At 41.9% G+C, this 17,646-nt stretch overlaps 1 protein-coding gene across 2 annotated transcripts in view; it reads left to right on the top strand.

Moving 5' to 3' along the window:
- The window catches only part of RAB31 (RAB31, member RAS oncogene family), a 126,123-nt gene that overhangs the window by 66,428 nt on the left and 42,049 nt on the right, over window positions 1-17,646 (top strand). For both annotated transcript variants that reach the window (XM_036092479.2, XM_078060602.1), the window contains exons 4-5: window positions 14,160-14,231; window positions 15,346-15,452. In XM_036092479.2, coding sequence (XP_035948372.1) covers window positions 14,160-14,231; window positions 15,346-15,452 — 179 coding nt within the window. The remainder of the gene's footprint in view (window positions 1-14,159; window positions 14,232-15,345; window positions 15,453-17,646) is intronic.

The following is a 17,646-nucleotide window of genomic DNA, read 5'->3' on the forward strand; positions in this document are numbered from 1 at the left end:
TGTCTGTGTGGTGGTGCCTGGAGGGACTCTGCTTGCTTGTTCATTCTGGGGTTAGAGAGGCAGCCGCTACCTGAGGAAGCTCTCCTTGGGCAATACAGAAGCACAAGGAGCAAGGCACAGCTCTTAATGCTAGCGTTAGAACGAGCACATGACACATGGCCTATATTCCTTTGGCCAAGGCAAGTCACATGGCTTAGCCCAAGGTCAAATGATAGGGAGACATAGCCTTTAAAGGAATGGAGAAAACTCCATTGGCATAAACAGGGCATGGATTCACGCAGAGGTGAACAATTAATTGGTGGTCGTAATTTTGTCTGCCATAGGCTTCTACTGGGTTCTCTTGCTCTGTGTACTTTGGAGGCTCTACTTCACCCAGCTTGGGACTTTTTTTCAGACATCTACCTCAGTCTTTCCCACTGAACTTTCCATTTACACACTCTACAATGTTTTATACAAAATGAATTTCCTGCTAAGAAATCTGAAACTGTAGAGATAATGTTTGCCCTCCTGTGGCTTTTAAAATACAGTGGACCCTTGAACAACATGGGGGTTAGGGGTGCTGACCCCCCACACAGTTGAAAATCCATGTATAACTTTGGACTCCCCAAAATGTAACTATTAATACCTACTGTTGATGGGAAGCCTTCATGAGAACACATATTGTGTGTGTTACATGTAATATACTATACTCTTAAAGTCAGCTCGAGAAAAGAAAAGGTTATTAGAAAATCATAACAAAATGTGTTCACAGTACTGTAAAATAAAAAATCTGCATTTAAGTGGACTTGTGCAGTTCAAACCGTGTTGTTCAAGGGTCAACTGTATATTCATTACTTCCTGGTGCCTGAGATGGTCCCTCCCTGTGTTTCTGAAGAGAGCCCAGTAGGAAGGTAGCTGTAGTATGTACTATTTACCTGTTCCTTGACAGGGGAACTCTTTTCCTGTCCACTCCTGCACCCATTCTAGACTTGCTCAAAGCTTCAGTCTCATAAGCTTTTTGTTTTCATTCCCTGGTTCACCTCTGAAGCAGCTGAGCCATGCTTTCATCTTTTTTGGGTAATCCATCCTAGAGTTTTAGTGGTTGGAAATAAAATTAACTGATAAACGTTTTTGTCTGCATTTGTTTCTGCAGGGATTATCAGCATGTAGAGTATTACCTCTCTTTTTGAAAAACTGTTTTATTGAGGGGCGCCTGGGTGGCTCCGTCAGTGAAGCATCTGCCTTTGGCTCAGGTCATGATCCCAGGGTCCTGGGATCGAGCCCCACGTCTGGCTCTCTGCTCAGTGAGGAGCCTGCTTGTCCCTTTTCCTGCTGCTCATGCTCTCTCTCAACTAAATATAAAATCTTTAAAAAAAAAACCCAGCTTTATTGAGATATAATCCACAGACCATACAATTGACTCATTTAAAGTGTACAGTTCAGTGGACTCTAGTATATTAAGATTGTGTAGCTATTGCTACAATTAATTTTAAACCCATTAACAGTCATTCCCCATTTCTTCCTAAGTCCCCCAGCCCTTGGCTGCTTTCTGCCTCTAGATTCATCTCATCTGGACATTTCATATAGATGGAATCATGCAATCTGTGTGTTTTTGTGACTGGCTTCTTTCACTTAGCATAATGTCATCAATGTTGATCCACATTGTAACTTGAATCAGTGCTTCCTTCTTTTTCATGGCTAATACTCCATTGTATGGATGCCCTACATTTTGTTTATCCATTCATCAGGTTATGGACATTTAGGTTGTTTCTACATTTTGGTTTTTATAAATAATGCTGCTTTAAGCATTCACATACAAGTTTTTATGTAGATAGTTCTGTTTGTTTGTTTGTTTAATCTCTTAGGAATATATCTAGGACTGAAATTGATGGGTCCTATGGTAACTCTCTGTTTAGCATTTTGAGGACCAGCCGAACTTCTCCAAAGTGGCTGCACCATTTTATATTCCTACCAGCAATGTATGAGGCTCCACATTCCCACCAACACTTGTCTTTGCCAAACTCAGGGTTACAAAGATTTACTCCTATATGTTCTTCTAAGAGTTTTATAGTTTTAGCTTTTACCTTTAGCTCTATGATCCATTTTTGCATATCTTGTAAGGAAGGGATTCAACTTCACTCTCTGTATGTTGCTATCATACAAAATCAGTTGCCCCAACACAATTTGTTGAAAAGATTATTCTTTGCCCAAATTGGTTTTCTTGGCACCTTTGTTGATATGATAATCAGCTGGCCACAAATGTGCGGGTTTAATTCTGGACTCAATTCTCTTTCTTTGATCTAATTTTTACCCGTCTGCCAATACCACATTGCCCTGATTGCTGTAGGTTTTTTTAGCAAGTTTGGAAATTAGGAAGTATGAGTCCTCTAACTTTGTCCTTTTTCAAGATTATTTTGGCTATTCTGTGTCCCTTTCACTTCGACAGGAATTTTAGGATCAGCTTTTACATTTTTGCAAAAACTCCAGCTGTATTTTGATAGGGATTGGGTTAAATCTATAGATGAATGTGAGGTTACCTACTCCTAAAACCTTTAAGTTATAAGTGATAAACAAGTTGCAAGCTGTTTTTCATCTCTAACTGTGGACCAGAAGTGCAGCCTTGACCTCAGAGCAGTACTTAAAGAAAAAATTCTGAATAAAATATTAAATCTTTGAAATGTTAAAATGTGTTCCCTGTAACAAATTCATATAGAACTGTAAGTAAGGTTATATTTGTGATCACTTACAATTTACCAAACTATTACTAGATTTGAAATGCATGATACTTGACTAAATTATGTTTTTTAAAAGAAGGAACCTATCTTCAAAATAGTATTATTTGCCTCTGATTTAGTTTTTTTCAGCAGTGTTATCTAACCCGGGACCAGACTTTATTACTTAATACATACTGCTCAAGAGAGTGTGATAATATGCTGAAACCCATTGATTCAAAGGCTTACAGTGACTCTCCTAGTGAGTGTACAAACTTTTCACCCCCAATTGTGAGATATTTCAAGCACTCCAGAAAATAATATAATAAGTATATTTATACCACCCCGATTCGTTTACTCTTTGCTTGTTCCTTCTGTCAGAAATTTTCCCGGCTGGGACACCTGGGTGGCTCAGATGGTTAAGCGTGTGCCTTCAGCTCAGGTCATGATCCCAGGGTCCTGGGATGGAGCCCCGCGTTGGGCTCCCTGCTCAGCGGGGAATCTGCTTCTCCCTCTGCCCCCTGCTCGTGCTCTCTCTCTCTCTCAATAAATAAAATCTTTAAAAAAGAAGTGTTCCAGGAAGCTGGGTACCTGAAGAAGGCCAAGTCCGGCTGGCGCCCTCCAGGAGCCGACGGGTTAGCATGCTGGGGAGCCGTGCTGTGGAGCCTGCTGTTCGCCTCCTTGGGCCTACATTTGCAAGCGCCTCCCAGGCTCCTACAGTGACAGGATGACGTGCGCAGAGACAGAGGCATCCCCGCAGGGCCGTGGCCCAAACACCAGGTCTCCGTGGGCCCCCGAGAAAGAAAAGAGAACGAAGGCAGCAAATAGCTGAGGTCAAGTTCGGGCTTGACAAACATCAAAAGAAACTTTTTTTGTGCTTTCTTTCCTTCTTTCTTCGGGGCCTCGGACTCTGTGGTCAAGAAAGTGGTTCTCTTTTCATAGACAGTGGCTAAAGTCAGAGGAAATTTTAACCTTTGGAAGGCCTTGAAGAATGGGGCCTCTTAGAAGCTCCGAACGAGCTGCTCCGGTTTCCTCCTTGCTTGCGCTGCGGCCACTGGAAATACAGGCCCGGCTCCGAGCGGCTGCAGCCAACAGCACATGCGCAGACTCTGCTCCTCGCCCACGGCTGGCGGGAAATTGCTTCACCCTCTTGCACTTTTCCCACACCCACTGGAGAACGATTTCCATAAGGATTTCCGTCCAGTGGAAGAGGGTCAATACCTGGTTTTGCTTTCCTCCCCCACCTATCACAAGAGAACGGTGCTTTTAATTAGTACACATTGACATCCTGGTAAGGGAGCTATTCCTCCTCTCCACCCTCCGCTCCCATCGCACCCCCTCAGAAGGAAAACCCAGTGAGGACTATGTGGTAAGGAGACCCAGCAGAAGCCTGCAAATCCGGTGTATGCTGCTACAAATGAGGTAAACAGCTCTGTGGTAGGGCTCTGCCCCATCATCTGTTAGAAGAAGCCTCAGGAATCCCCTGATTTAAAAGTGGTACAGCGGAAGAGGTGCAGGGATGTTTAGAAATCGGAGACCGAAGCTGCGGGAGGAAAGGGTGACTGTGGCATTCGAGTTGGGGAGTCCGACGGCAGCCGTGTGGGCAGGGCTAGAGCCGCCATTGCGGGCAGACCCGGTTCCCAGAGGTGTTCCCTTTGGGGGGTGTTGGTGTCATTTAGGAAATTAGGAGGTTAGGTGCAGAATGGCACTGGCGGGAGAGAACGAGGAAAGACATGTCCGTATATTAAAATAAAGGTAGTGAGTGCTAAGGGAAACTCCAAGCACTTGTGCCCTCAGCCCGCGATGAGAAGGCTGGAAGCCAGGGAAAGGAAATGGGGAGGGGACAGACAGGAACAGCAGACAGGGAAGCCTCAAGCTTCAAGTCTCGCGAAGCAAGGGGGAGCTTCTCCTGCCTGAAAGTAGCCCCTGCCCCCTTGTCCCTGCAGCACCCTCTCTGTCACAGTAGACCCCACCGTTGTCCTTCGTTCCCTGGTGGGTGTCTGCCCCCTTCCAGGCCTGCCTGTGCTGGCCCCTCCGGGGGGCCTGGCCTCTTCTGGAAGGGACGGCCACGCCGCTAGGGGAGGACTCTTCACAAGTCAGGCAACGACATTTTACGGGTGTGTATTTTGGTCGGGGATGCCCTAAGTAGCTTCTAATTATGAAGCATTGTCTGTGCTCCTGGGTTGAGGCCAACTTCTGTTCTCCGACTCCGCCGCTGCGCGTAGGAAGAAGACTCTAAGACACACTTTATCTGCTTGTGTTTTTCTCCTCTCTCCTCCCCTGCCCTCCCCTCCATTCCTGCCTCTCCCTCCCCTTCGCTTTGTACTTTTGTGCACCTAATTTCCTGAGTCTGGATCAAATACAAACCAAAGGGCCTATGAAGCCTGTGAATATCGTTCGTGACAAGGAAATTAGGCACATGGACTTCATCTAATAACAAAAGAGCGTGCTCCTGAGGCGCCAAAGGACGTGTCTAAACAGGAACAGCTGGAGTGTCCTGAGAACACAGAGCTTGCTGTTTGGAGACATTTATATCCAGACCAGCCCCTTTGAAGGCGGCCTGACTCCGCCCTTCTTCTTCACCTTCTGTTTGTTTCCTAGGGCTGCTGGAACAGATCACCACACATTGAGCAGCTCCAAACAGCTCCTCACAGTTCTGAAAGTCAGGAGTCCGAGAAGGGCTTACCAGGCCAATACCAAGGCATAGGCAGGGCTGTGTTCCTTTCTGGAGGCTTTGGGGAAGAATCCGTTCCTGGCCTTTTTCAGAGGCTGCCCGGCTTCCCTGGTTTGTGCCTGCATTCCTCCATCTTCAAGGCCGGCAGCAGAGCATCTTCCAAGCTCTCTTGACTCTCTAGCCTCCCTCTGCCACTCGTAAGGAACCTGATGATGATGCTGGACACTGTGTGATGCAGGGTAATCTTCCCATCTCAAGGTCAGCTGGTCAGCAACCTTAATTCCATTAGCAACCTCAATGCCCCCTCACCATGTAGCATAACATATTTACAGGTCCCAGCGATTAAGATGTGGACATCTTTGGGGACTGTTATTCTACCTGCCACCTCCTTAGAACAGTCCCCATCACATACCAAGTGTTCAATAGATACTTGTTGAATGAATGAATATGTTTAGTATAAGCCCGTATCTGCATTACATCAACTTATGCAGCGTTTCATTGTAGGGAAGCAACTGAAGAATGGAAAGAGTATGGAATTTGGAGTCAGAAGACCTGTGTTCGAGGGCTGGTTACACCATTTAAGAGCTGTGTGTCTGTGGGCAATTTACTGAACCATTCTGAGCTTATTTTCTCATCTATAAAATGGGAAGAGTTTTATCTAGTCCACCTGCCTTCACAGGGTTATTGTTTTATCATGTGTGTTCTGTCATTATGTATTTGTGAGTCCCTGCTATGGCCCAGATAGGGGGTCAGGAGGGGTTCTCAGGAGGTGGCAGTTGAAAAAGGTGTGAATGAAAGGTGGGAGTGAGGATGTCTAGTGGAGGTGGGTCCAGTCTGGGGAAGGCATGTGGGACGACCCTGAGGGCTCCATGTGGCTACGTGTTCAGGGAGCAGGGAGGAGGCCAGGGGCTGGGGAGAGAGAGAGGGAGGACGGGCCGAGTGCCCCAGTGACACCATAGGACAGTTTGGATTTTATGCTTAGTAAGTTAGAAGGATTTTGAAAAATGACACAATTTGACTTTGTTTGAAGAAAAAACCGTTCTGCTTTACAGTTAACATAACATGACATCCAGTGTTTGCTTCTGAAGATTCCAGTGGCGGGAGTGGGGTGGGAGGGGAGGTGGAAACATGCCAGGGGCCATGTGTTCGGGCTGATCTTTAGACTAGGAGATGAGAGCATGGAAGCGCATTGTACCATGCTCTCTTCTTGTGTGTATGGTTGAAAATTTCCGCAATTAAAAAGTTAAAAATAGATTCGATGGTATGTGTAAATAACATAACTCAGAAGTTAAAAACAGGATCCCTCTGGCTGCTGTGTGGCCACTACAGTATCTAAATTCTCCGGTGGAAACTTCCAGATAACCAGTCAAGGAAAGGGGGGTCTGCAGGCTGTACTTGGTGAACACAGCACAGAGGCCTGGGTGCCTGGTGCTTTGGGGGTGAATGAAACCACACGCCTGCAAGTGTGTTTTGTGTGACCCTGATCTCTTCCTAGCAAGGTGCTGTCACAGATTCGGGAAGCTCGTCGTGGGCGCCCAGCAAGGCAGGCTTTTCTGCGGGCACCATGGTGGCAGGGTTCCAGGACGGGTACCACCGCCAGGGAGCGCTGGGTCAGGCCCCACTCTGGGGCCCATGGGCCAAGGTCTGTCCTGCTCTGTGCGTAATCCCAAGTGATGTTTGCTTTGCTGTCCTGTTCTGCAGGGAGACGTGTCTCGAAGATGGGATGTTTACTGTGAACAGGAGGGCTGTATACAGACGGGAGAGACCAAAGCAACCTGAGCAGAGTGCAGCGTACGGAAAGAGGGAGAGCCATGACCAACGCTCATGGCATTTCCTTCCAATGAACGGGGACTGTGTGTGATGAGAAACACAGATAATTTCGGGACAGGGTGGGGCAGAATTCTGGACTTCGAGGAAATTCCATTGGCTTGCTAACAGACAGGAATTAGAGCTGAGGTTCTCTGTAGTTGGGTATTAATGTGGGTGGGAAGAAATGTGTTTCTACATCATTTCAAAACCTTGACTTCTTATACATTATTCTAGGGATCAGAATATGCCAGTTCATTACCTTGTCTTTTACAAAACACGAATCCATGCCCTCCCCACCAACACCTTCTTTTGTGGAAGGATGTTTGGATTTGTGTTTTATCATTGTCTCCTAAAGAAGGTTTGGACCGTACCTTGTCAAAAAGGAGTCAAAAGGAGGTCAAGTTACCTCTAAAACCCAGCTTCCTCCTGGTACTTTTGCTTCAGTGCCCTGATCCCTGAATGTTGAGGAAGCTCTTTGACTTTAATTGGCAAATTGAAAGAAAGAAGAAAGAAGGGGGGAAAAATCCCTTCTCATTGTTAAAGTAGTGTATCCTTTTAAAAATTTTAAAGAAATAATCCGGCAAATTATAACAAGTGGTGGTCTGCCTATAATGGCATTATTCAGAAATAACTACTGTTAATAGTCTGCCATATAGTTTCCCAGCCCGTTTTCTATTCAACTTTACCTAGTATTGGATTGTAGGACATCTGAGTGGGCATATTAAATAGGCCTTCTTCTTTTCTGTGGAGAGAGAGGGTCTGTGTAAACATCAGAAACATTCTTCTGAATGGCACAGAAAGAGCATTCAGTAATGGTTTTTCCATTCAGCTTTTGCCAGCTGAGAATGTTGGGAATGTCAAGAATTTTCCTCTACCACTTCCCTCTTTGTTTGAATCCTAATGAACCGAGGGGTATGTTTTGGCTTCTGCCCTTGACTGTCCATGGCCTCAGGGTTCTGTGGGATGGTGAGAATTTCTGATTGTGTGCTGGCGCCAGACACAGGCCAGCATGGGCTCCCAGGGACAGTGTTCTCTGAAGATCGTAACACATAAGCCATCCCTACAAGTTTCTGGACTTGATGCAAGAGCAGTCTGGCTTGGATAATTCTCATCTGGGGAGGCAGAGCCCAGCTGGAACTTCTCCTTGTTTGGAAACTTTATGTGTTTTCCACTACTGCTCATTCTTGACATGCAGAATTTTTGCTGCTATGGAATTTATGATGCCACAAACCTGCATTTAAGGAATTTTGCCTGAAGCAGACTGGGTGGCCTGGAGGATTAGGATATTTCCTGGAATAATACTTTCCGTGTGCTGAGCAGTGTGTGCATGCACACACGTATAGGACAGTGTGGGATGGGAAGAAAGGAGGTTTGTGTTGTAAGTAATGCACTTGGAAGAACCAAGAGCTGGGCAAAGGAAGGAGGTTCCATCTACAGTCTGTCTTACTTTGGCCATAAGTATCGTCACAGAGCTGGAAAAACCTTACTTATCACCACCGACCCCACCCCCAGTGTTACCTGATATGAAAATATTGGGGTTCGCAGCCAATGGTCAAGAAAGAATTCTTGAGGCATCTTCGGTGCAAACAGGGTGGTTTTATTAAAACACGGGGACAAGACCTGGTGGGCAGAAAGAGCTGCACTGGGGTCATGAAGAGTGGCTGTTTACATACTTTTAAGTTGGAAGTAGGTTAGGGATAGCATCAGTCTCTAAGGAATTTGGAAGCAAGGTTTCCAGGACCTTGGAGGGCTAGCTGTTGTTAGGAAAAGGTCATTTACTACTAGTAATAACTTAGTCATGAATCCCTTCAGATGTATATCAGTGGGCCATATGCTTGGAGGATGATTGCTAACACATATCTTGTGGGGGGGTGGGTAGAGATAAAAGAAGTTTCCAAAGGAATTTTTATATGTGAAAGGAGACTTACAGGATCCTGGAGGTCAGGCTAATGTTAAGCTAAAGTATTAACATCGAGGCAGTTGAGTCCCTAGAGGAAGGTCACTCTCCCTGTCTCAAGGACTTGTCAATGGGTTGTAAGTTGTAAGGAAATTTGATTTTTTTCTTTTGCTTTTGTTTCCCACATCACTACCTGCATTTTACCAGAATAGAGCCAGGCATGGATGTCTAGACTTCCTTTGAGTCTAGATCTCTTCATACTTTGCCTTTAATGTGGGTTCTGAGCATACTAGGTCTCAAGATGTTAATAAATATTACTTGAAAAAAGGTTAAAAAAATCAATTGAGAAGTCTGAGTTAAAACCAAAACAAATTCTTTACTACAGAAATTTTCAGAGCCTTTAATGTACTAATAATACTTCACCAATCTCCAGGGGAGCATTATTATATATAGCATTTCTCAAACTTATTTGGCCAAGAAACCTTTTTTCAAAAAGCACCTCACGAGCCCAGGGTTCTGTAGAAGACCCTTAGGAAGTATCAGACTGCTCCCCTTGTGTCTCGTGCCATCTCTTATTTTTCAGAAATGTGAGTTTCACTGCTGCCCAGCAGTCCATTGCTTGGCTAAGGGCAAAGTATGAAGAGATCTAGACTCAGAGGGAGTGTAGACAAATTTACGTTTCTGGTCCCTGATGGCTAGACATTGAAATAGGTTCCAGTTTTTAAGCATGACTGATAATTCTGGAGTGAATTCTGGTTACTTCGTGACCATCTGTGACCATTCCCTTCAGAAGTGCAATTGTTGAATTGGTGTATGAACATTTTCAGGACTCTTGCTATTCATTGTCCGGTTGCTTTCCAGAAAGGTTATACCTACTTATCCTTTCCTAGTTGCTGGAAATGGGGACAGGGTTAGCATCCATCTGTAAAAGTCTGAGAAGCTTGAAGAAGACTGTTCCCTTCTCTTTTATTCTGTAGACATGCAAAATTAAAAAAAACACAGTCACACACACTAAGTACATAAACAGCCATTTCTTTTGAGGGTCAGATTGGCTTTTCACAATTCCTTGTGCTTTTTCTAAATAATTAAATGTCACTTGAGAGTTATCTGAGTACTTTAATTCAGTATTCTAGATATTTTGTGGGATAGTTAGGGAAGAAGGGATTTTGAATTGGCATCTGTCCTGCTAATTTTCAAAGAACTCTTCAAGGTGAGATTTAAAAATTATAGCAACCTCCTGTGATTATGAAACTTTGTTTCTACAAGAATTTTTTATGTGAGTTTTCATCAGTCTTAATTTGGACTCTACGGAAATTGAATTATGTCATGTTGAGTATTGAAGCCAATTGTGATGCTTTTGTTTTTATATTTGTATGGGGAGGAGTATACACATTGTAGACCAGAAGTGATTTATCTTTTTGTCCTCCACAAATATTATCCTTTGGTCAATGCATTATTGGGTTTTGGAACTGAGACAAACTTTTAACTCATTAAAACCCCCAAGTCCCCGGCAATAAAGTCATTTAAGTGGCTTCACCAACAGATTTATTTCAAAATGATTCCATTTGGAGGAAGGAAAGAACAAGTAATGCATTATATACAAAGATCTATTCAATAATTCATGAAACCTGCACACTAGTGACCATTTTAGATTCAGTTCATGGCATTATAGCTGAAAATGACTCTGTCTTAAGAAGATATCCACAATTTGCTCCTTTCTGTGCTTGAGTCCATGAGTATCTTGATTTTTGAGATATAAATTTTGTACCTATATGGTATGTTTAAGTGGACCTTTCTTATATGGAAGCTATTTTGAAAAAAATGGGCATTTTATGTAATTGGGCTAAAGGACACTTTATATGCATTCCTTACCCTTAGCAAAGCAGGAATGTTTCAAAAATACATTGCTTTTTCCTCCCTTTGGGCAAGAATTCTGATTTTATTTTCTACATGTGGAGTGGATTGCCAAAGGACGGATTAAAAATAGATTTATTGATGCCTAACAATTACAACAAACACACAGTGTTGGGCAGTGAATTTGAAAGGCACGCATGGTAAATAGCCCGCTGTCCTCCAGTGAGTCCTGGCAAGTGGCCAAGGGCCGTCAGCTGGGAGCTCCTGGGTTCATCCTGAGCTCCATCCAACCCATTCCCTTTTATGAAAACCACAGAGGCACCAGGGCGATTTCTGTTCAAAGTGGAGGCTTGCACTAGGGCTGGGAGTTTAGAAAGAGCCTGCTTCCTTCCACACTCTTGAGAGTGCCGCACTAGCCTTCTCAGGAACTGATGTGCTTCACATTTCCAAATGGGATCATTTCAATTTGGCAGATCTTTATTCAGCGATAAGTATTATATGGGAAATAAAGATGAATGAATGATGGTTCTGTTGTTCGCTGGAAAAGCTTCAGGATCCATCCTTCCTTCCCTCCCTGCTCCTTATCCTACTCTCCAATAAAAATGGCTGCTTTTTCTTTTTTAACTTAAAAACCTATTTTATTTTAAAAAAAAAACATTGTAAACATTTATGCTATGTAAAATGCTATGCAGACTCTAATGGAAGAGTCCGCTGTGCGGACTCTTATAAGAAAAATGTACAAATCACTAGAAATCCCACTGTGAACATTTTGAGAAACATTGTTATAGCTGTACACATAGACACACCCACTCACATTTTCCCCTACATTACAGCATGCTTCATAGGCTGCTTTGAGACTTTTTTTTATTCCTTCAACAGTATGTAACCTTTTCCTGTAAATGAAAATCCCCACCACCATTTTAATTATTGCAGAATATTCCATTATACACAGATACCATTAATGGATTCTCTATGATGAACTGTTAGGTTGTTTTAAAATATTTGCTCCCATGTATAACATAGGGATGAGTAGCTTGGTGTGTGTGATGATCACTCCAATATACGTTCCTGTAAGTGGAATTGCTGGGTCAAACAATATGCACATTTTAACTTTTGATATATATTATCAATAGTGGCTTTTAAAGAAAGTCTCTTTTTTTAAAAAAAATAAAAATATATTTAAGGTGTGCAACATGATGGTTTGATGTACATAGATATAGTGAAATTATTACTACAGTCAAACTAGTTAACATATCTTCTCACATAGTCACCTTTTCCCTTTTGTAAATGATGAGAGCACCTGAAATCTACTCTTTTGGCAAATTTCCAGATTCAATACAGTATCATTAACCATTCTATTTCTAGAACTTATTCATCCCCTGTAACTGCAACTTTGTACCCTTTCACCAGCATCTCCCCAACTCCCCCCCCTTCCCCGCTCCTGGTAACTACCCTTCTACTTTCTGCTTCTAAGTATTTGACTTTTTAAGATTCCATATATAAGTGAGATCATGCAGTTTTTTTCTTTCTACATCTGGCCTATTTCACTTGGCATAATGTGTTTTAGATTCATCCATTGAATCTAAATGTTGCAAATCTAAATGTTGTTGCAAATGGCAGGATTTCCTTTTTAAATGCTGGATAATATTCCATTGTGTATATACACACACCAAATTTTCTTCATTGATTGATTCATTGATTCATTCATTCATTCATTCATCAGTAGGCACTTAGGTTGTTTCCATGTCTTGTGCATTGTGAATAAGGCTGTGATGAACATGGAAGTGCAGATATCTCTTTGAGGTATTTGATTTCATTTCTTTTAGGTATATACCCAAAAGGGGAATTGCTGGATCATATAGTTATGCGTTTTTTTGTGGACCCTTTGTACTCTTTTCTACAGTGGCTGCACCAATTTATATTCCCAATGGAGCATTGGGGTTCCCTTTTTCCCACATCCTCACCAATATTAGTTATCTTTTGCCTTTTTGATAACAGCCATCCTAACAGGTGTGATATCTCATTGTGATTCTGATTTACATTTCTCTGAAGATTAGTGATGTTGAGCATCTTTTTATAAGAAGGGCTTTTTTAAAAGATTTTATTTATATATTTGAGAGAGACAGAGAGCTTGAGAAAGAGAGAGAGAGAAAGAGAGAGAGAGAACACACACAAGCAGCGGGGAGGGGCAGAGGGAAAGGGAGAAGCAGACTCTCCACTGAGCAGGGATCCTGACGAGGGGCTGGAACCCAGGACCCCGGGATCATGACCTGAGCAGAAGGCAGATGCTTAACCGACTGAGCCACCCAGGTGCCCCAAGAAGGTCTTAAAATACATTCCCATGTAACATGTGAGAGTGGCCCCCTGCCCAAATCCAAACCAACAATGGATATAATAAATCTTTTTGATATTTAGTAAATTAATACATGCCTCTTCGTTGCTTTTATTTTCATTTCTTTTACTGTAATTGAATATTTAAAAATATTTATTGGCAATTTATGTCTCTTCCGCAGAGATTTATCAGATTTATCTATGTATAACCTTTGTCCACTTTTCTGTTGAGCTGTCTCTTCCTTCTCAGCTTTCAAAACCTTTCCACGATATAGTCTTCAAATATATCCAAAGATCTGTTCTTCAAAATATACAAGGAATCTCTATGTATCCTCAGCATAATTATCTATCCTGTTTTGGGATAAAGGATTCTAATGACCAATGAGTCTTGCTTTGCTCACATTTTGGAATGGAGCTTGTCTGTGTCACCGTGTGCCTTTGAGGGACAGCAGCTGTGCAGGCTAAGGGCGGGATGCGGAGGTGCCCTTGCTCAGTGGCCCTCATTAAGGACTCAGCAAGGGTCTTGTGATCTGTGTCAGTCTCCTTTTGTCCTCCCCTTGGCAAGCATCTTTTTCTTACCACTGAATAATTCTAATGAGATTGCCCTGAGTCAGTCGTATTAGATAAGTAATGAGCAGTAGAGAAAAGAAAATTCATAGAAGAGGAACATTTAAAATAAAATTTATTTTTGACCTTTGCCTAAAAGTGAATTTCATGGTCTGTCAGCCACAAGCACATGTGTGGTCAAGGAGGAGAATTTATTGCCTGATAGGGTTCCTGAGAAGATTCTAGGGGGAATTCAGGGATCCTATAGGGATAATGTAGGAGGAAAATTTTGTATTTAATTTGGAGTTGCATAAAATGTGTTGACTTTGGCTTAAAACTATGCATTGTTCTTAAACAGTTTCATTCACTGGCTCCCATGTACTATCGTGGATCTGCTGCAGCTGTCATAGTATATGATATTACCAAACAGGTAAGAAAATAAAAGCCCTTTAAAATTTCAATGCCCTTTATGTTGATTCTCTTAGAAAGACCAAAGCAGAGACTTGACTGCTTGAGTCTTGCCAGTAGCCTGGAATGAGATTTCATAGCATGGTAGCCAGGGATAATCAGCACCATATATTGAGTTTATTCACCTATATGCAGTGAAGAATTTCAAATTTATCGGCCAAATTAAATAAACAACAATGATCATTTATTTTTAAAATTGACTGTCTGTTAGTAGAGGCAAGGCCATGCCTGCCAGTCCCGCTCTCCAGAACGTCAGGTTTTCAGGAAGAGGAAAATTATTTTTAAGTCCTGCATGTTTTGTAATTATGGAATGCTTATTTTCTATTAGTGTTTCAATCACACTACTTAAAATGTCAGGGATAATGTTTATGTATGTATAGTGTATTTGCATATATATAGTATACCATATTTTTAGTTATCATGTTGAGGATCTAGGCTATTCATCAAGGAACTGCAATGGTTTGCTGGCTGTTTTTTTCCACTCCTGGAGTGCTGACTCAGCGCACAGGACTGTTGGTTCAATGATCCATCACTCTTACCATCCATGAATTCCCGAACACTTCTACCTAAATGTGGTGTCTACCTTGACTGGTTTGCTGGAGGAGGGTTGTGAGTGAAGGGCAGAAAGGAAAACAGGACAAGAGGAAAAGAGAGAGGGGGAGGGAGAGACAGGGAGAGAGAGAGAGAGAAAGAGAGAGAGAATATGTATGTATGTATTCTTTCTCTTTCTTTCCTGAAATAAGCATAGAACATGTCTAGTTCTATGACTTAAGTCTTTTTCATGTTGAGTCAGGCTATCATTTTAAATTAATGTTATTTATAGAAGAAAATTACCAGTATGCTTTTCTTAACTTTGTCAAGTTTCAGTTTTAGAAAAGGAAACTTTTACAGGCTATTTAAGTGTAACTTAGCTAATATTAAGTTTTGTGCCAAGATGGGGGTAGGATGTTAATGTATGTGAGTTTCCTAAAAATACTTTACTCTGTTAAATTGGGTTGGGTTTATATTTCTACTTGGTTGAAATACTGTGTTGATGGGTCTTTCCAATGATTGATTGATTTACATTTTGGGTTTAGGATTCATTCCATACTCTGAAGAAATGGGTGAAAGAACTGAAGGAGCATGGTCCAGAAAACATTGTAATGGCTATTGCTGGAAACAAGTGTGATCTCTCAGATATTAGGTAAGATGCATTAAAAAATTTTTTGGTGAAGTGAATATCCTCCATCTCTGAAGGTCTATATGTACAAAGCTGTCATGCCTGTGTTGTTAAGTCTGTTCTCAGTATAATGATTTAATCGACGGGCATTGATTTGTGGTGGTCTAGGTAGTATGTATTCAACCAGAGTAGAATTAAGGGAAAATAATAGGAAGATGCAAATTGGATGGATCACCTAGGAGTGGGTATTAAAACCAAATCTCCCCTACGGAGCACAGTTACATCCCTGACTCTAGAGGTCTTTGGGTTAAATGCTTTTATTATTTTTGTTGTTACCTTTTTTGTTACTTATTGACATTATTACAACTATGGCCATTTTAATAACACTTTCATATGGTAAGGAAAGTTAGAATTTATAACATTTCCCATAGCATCTGTGTTTGTTTTAGTTCTAACTTTAACTTAAGGGTGTAGTCGGGTCTATATAATCTCACTATTTTGTTCTAGGATCTGAAGGTGACGTATCATATAGAAACACTTTGGTTTCCCTCAGAGACACTGGATTGTTGACCTTTCTTTACCTGGAACGAGGTTTGCAGGGACCCAGTCCACAGGGACTAGAGATTTAATGATAGCTTTATGCAGCCTGATAAGCTAGCTATTTTTACTAAATAAAAATGCAATGAAAAAGGAATAGTGAATTTGCATCATCTCCATCCCCCTGGTTAAGTCTCTGCAATTCCAGTCGTTGGTCTTCATAAAGACAACGACATCATGTCTCAGGTTTTGCTCATCCAAGTACGATTAAGCCAAAGTTTGATAAACAATGGAAATAGATCTTGCAAAAGCTCTTAACATGGCCTTTGACAAATTGCTCTGTTTCTTTGGGATTTCAAAAGCTTTGTATCACATTGCATCGGGTTGGTTTATAATAACAGCCATAAACACCACTTAATCATTTGTTTTTCTGGGGGCTGGACAAATCTTTATAAACTCCCCAGACTTATTTCAGATCTTCGTTCTTTACTGTAATCCTGAAACAGCTTACTTGTCTAGAATTGCAAAAGAATCACTTTAACTTTTGTCATCAGAAGGGGGTGGGGTGGGAGGGTAGAAACAGTCTTTGCTGAGGGCATGTGCGGTCATCTGACACCACTGAATTGTAGTAAAGGTGTGACTTCAAAGGTACTAAGCCTTCTGTATTGTGGCAGAGCTGATGGGCTAGAATTTAAGCAGACAATGATATAAAGTTGACTGGAATTAGTTAAGATTCTTGGTGACGTGGAACTGAATCCCACTTAAATTATTTTCGGGAAAAAGGGAACTTAATTGGAAGGTACTGATATCCACATGGTAAAAAAGCAGGATTGCCTGACTGGCATTTGATATGTTCCATTTTTAGTCTCTGGCACTCTCTCTGTTTTTGTCTAAATTGCCATGGAAGGATTTCCCCATATCATGACAAGACATTTGTGGCCAAGAGAGGGAATTTGGTTGGTGGCACAAGATGACTTTTCCCACCATCACCATGATGCGAGTAGGAAGGTAGGTAGACTTGAAGGGGGAGAAGCTCCTAGAAAAGCGCAGCTTGGCCAGACCAAATATATCTGTGACATGTTGGCTTGGCCACAGACACCTGAAGATAGACGTACCATGTCTCAGGGTGGAATTTGCCTTCCATGCACTGGTATAGTATTTGCTGGGCCTATATGTAGTTTTCAAAAATGCCCCAGCTAACACCATCCATCCATCCATCCATCCATCCATCCATCCATCCATCTCCCTTTCAACCATAAATTCATACACAGCCCCTCCATCCCCAGTGGGAGACAGTCCAGGTGCTACATCTAGTGGCCACATCATGGGGCCACTGTCCCACTAATTCATGTTTCTGGGTAGTACGCTTTCTTCTCTAGTTTGGCCTCAGTGAGGTCTGCATGTGACTTCTCAAGATCCTGCAGTTGTGGTTTCAAGTGTGGAGTATATATCTTTAGTTACACACAAAGTTGTATTAGATGCTACTTGTTATTGAATCGTGCAGCAAAGAAATGACTCCCTTTGCAATCCTCTTTTCAACCTCAGTGAAGAAGACCAGTTCAATTAAGTCAAAAAGAAAGACCAGTTGGATGTTAGTAAATTTTTAGTTTTTAAATATTTATTAATAGATAATTTAAAATTTTAATTTATTTAGAAATATATTTCACTAAACTAATTTAGA

The sequence above is a fragment of the Halichoerus grypus genome, chromosome 13, assembly GCF_964656455.1.
Source record: "Halichoerus grypus chromosome 13, mHalGry1.hap1.1, whole genome shotgun sequence".
In the NCBI taxonomy this organism is placed as follows: Eukaryota; Metazoa; Chordata; class Mammalia; order Carnivora; family Phocidae; genus Halichoerus; species Halichoerus grypus.